Genomic DNA, 2,500 nt, shown 5'->3' with positions numbered 1-2,500 from the left:
GTCGACAGGAAGACACACCTGCGACCTGTGTCAAAGTACAAAAGTCCTCAGCGGGGTATTGCAAATGCAAAACATTATATGCAAGGCTACTTATATACTCGCATTTCTAAATACACACACACACGCGCGCACTCTCTCTCTCTCTCACACACACATACACATACACACGCGCGCCCTCCACCAACCAACCAATCCACCAAACAGAAATCCTTCCCTAACAAGAGAAACACGTACCTGATAACCAGGGGCTTGAGTCCTCCGGGTCGTTGATCCTTCGGCTCCTGAGGAACCCCGGGGAAGCTCCCCCTGAAGTAGAGCGCCCAGGGGTTGTCCACCTGGTTGTTCTCCGCGGGGTGTCCTACGAAGCCTCCTGTCTGCGTGTTGATGACGACGTCCGCGCAGTTGATGAAGGTCTCCTGAGGTCCTTGGCCCATTCCCTCGAGGCCCTCCATGTTCACACCCCAGGTGTTGCCTGCGGGGACAGCCAGCGTTGGGTAGCGGTTGGGAGGATTCGAAGAACTTTGGGTCCTTTTAGCGTTAGGGATTTCGAAAGACTTTGGGTCCTTTGAGCGTTAGGGATTTCGAGAGACTTTGGGTCCTCTTAGTGTTAGGGATTTTGAAAGACTTTGGGTCCTTTTAGCGTTAGGAATTTCGAAAGACTTTGGGTCCTTTTAGCGTTAGGGATTTCGAAAGACTTTGGGTCCTTTTAGCGTTAGGAATTTCGAAAGACTTTGGGTCCTCTTAGTGTTAGGGATTTCGAAAGACTTTGGGTCCTTTGAGCGTTAGGGATTTCGAGAGACTTTGGGTCCTCTTAGTGTTAGGGATTTCGAAAGACTTTGGGTCCTTTTAGCGTTAGGGATTTCGAAAGACTTTGGGTCCTTTTAGCGTTAGGGATTTCGAAAGACTTTGGGTCCTTTTAGCGTTAGGGATTTCGAAAGACTTTGGGTCCTTTTAGCGTTAGGGATTTCGAAAGACTTTGGGTCCTTTTAGCGTTAGGGATTTCGAAAGACTTTGGGTCCTTTTAGCGTTAGGGATTTCGAAAGACTTTGGGTCCTCTTAGTGTTAGGGATTTCGAAAGACTTTGGGTCCTCTTAGTGTTAGGGATTTCGAAAGACTTTGGGTCCTTTTAGCGTTAGGAATTTCGAAAGACTTTGGGTCCTTTTAGCGTTAGGGATTTCGAAAGACTTTGGGTCCTCTTAGTGTTAGGGATTTCGAAAGACTTTGGGTCCTTTTAGCGTTAGGAATTTCGAAAGACTTTGGGTCCTTTTAGCGTTAGGGATTTCGAAAGACTTTGGGTCCTTTTAGCGTTAGGAATTTCGAAAGACTTTGGGTCCTTTTAGCGTTAGGGATTTCGAAAGACTTTGGGTCCTCTTAGTGTTAGGGATTTCGAAAGACTTTGGGTCCTTTTAGTGTTAGGGATTTCGAAAGACTTTGGGTCCTCTTAGTGTTAGGGATTCCGAAAGACTTTGGGTCCTTTTAGCGTTAGGAATTTCGAAAGACTTTGGGTCCTCTTAGTGTTAGGGATTTCGAAAGACTTTGGGTCCTTTTAGCATTAGGAATTTCGAAAGACTTTGGGTCCTTTTAGTGTTAGGGATTTCGAAAGACTTTGGGTCCTTTTAGCGTTAGAAATTTCGAAAGACTTTGGGTCCTTTTAGCGTTAGGGATTTCGAAAGACTTTGGGTCCTTTTAGCGTTAGGGATTTCGAAAGACTTTGGGTCCTTTTAGCGTTAGGGATTTCGAAAGACTTTGGGTCCTTATAGCGTTAGGGATTTCGAAAGACTTTGGGTCCTCTTAGTGTTAGGGATTCCGAAAGACTTTGGGTCCTTTTAGCGTTAGGGATTTCGAAAGACTTTGGGTCCTCTTAGTGTTAGGGATTCCGAAAGACTTTGGGTCCTTTTAGCGTTAGGAATTTCGAAAGACTTTGGGTCCTCTTAGTGTTAGGGATTTCGAAAGACTTTGGGTCCTTTTAGCGTTAGGGATTTCGAAAGACTTTGGGTCCTCTTAGTGTTAGGGATTCCGAAAGACTTTGGGTCCTTTGAGCGTTAGGAATTTCGAAAGACTTTGGGTCCTCTTAGTGTTAGGGATTTCGAAAGACTTTGGGTCCTTTTAGTGTTAGGGATTTCGAAAGACTTTGGGTCCTTTTAGCATTAGGGATTTCGAAAGACTTTGGGTCCTTTTAGTGTTAGGGATTTCGAAAGACTTTGGGTCCTCTTAGTGTTAGGGATTTCGAAAGACTTTGGGTCCTTTTAGCGTTAGGAATTTCGAAAGACTTTGGGTCCTTTTAGCGTTAGGGATTTCGAAAGACTTTGGGTCCTCTTAGTGTTAGGGATTTTGAAAGACTTTGGGTCCTTTTAGCGTTAGGGATTTCGAAAGACTTTGGGTCCTTTTAGTGTTAGGGATTTCGAAAGACTTTGGGTCCTTTTAGCGTTAGGGATTTCGAAAGACTTTGGGTCCTCTTAGTGTTAGGGATTTCGAAAGACTTTGGGTCCTCTTAGTGTTA

At 44.9% G+C, this 2,500-nt stretch overlaps 1 protein-coding gene across 1 annotated transcript in view; it reads right to left on the bottom strand.

Moving 5' to 3' along the window:
• Positions 1–2,500, bottom strand: part of LOC122251189 (uncharacterized) — a 16,565-nt gene that overhangs the window by 2,884 nt on the left and 11,181 nt on the right. Inside the window, exons 7-8 of the mRNA XM_043012905.2 lie at positions 235–472; positions 1–25 (exon numbers count right to left, since the gene is read on the bottom strand). The exon at positions 1–25 is cut by the window's left edge and continues 92 nt beyond it. Coding sequence (XP_042868839.2) covers positions 1–25; positions 235–472 — 263 coding nt within the window. The remainder of the gene's footprint in view (positions 26–234; positions 473–2,500) is intronic.

Source organism: Penaeus japonicus, unplaced genomic scaffold (assembly GCF_977035675.1).
Source record: "Penaeus japonicus unplaced genomic scaffold, GWHDUDI00000001_assembly GWHDUDI00000003, whole genome shotgun sequence".
In the NCBI taxonomy this organism is placed as follows: Eukaryota; Metazoa; Arthropoda; class Malacostraca; order Decapoda; family Penaeidae; genus Penaeus; species Penaeus japonicus.
Note: the sequence above shows the minus strand (reverse complement) of the source record. Positions and strands in the feature narration are given on the sequence as shown.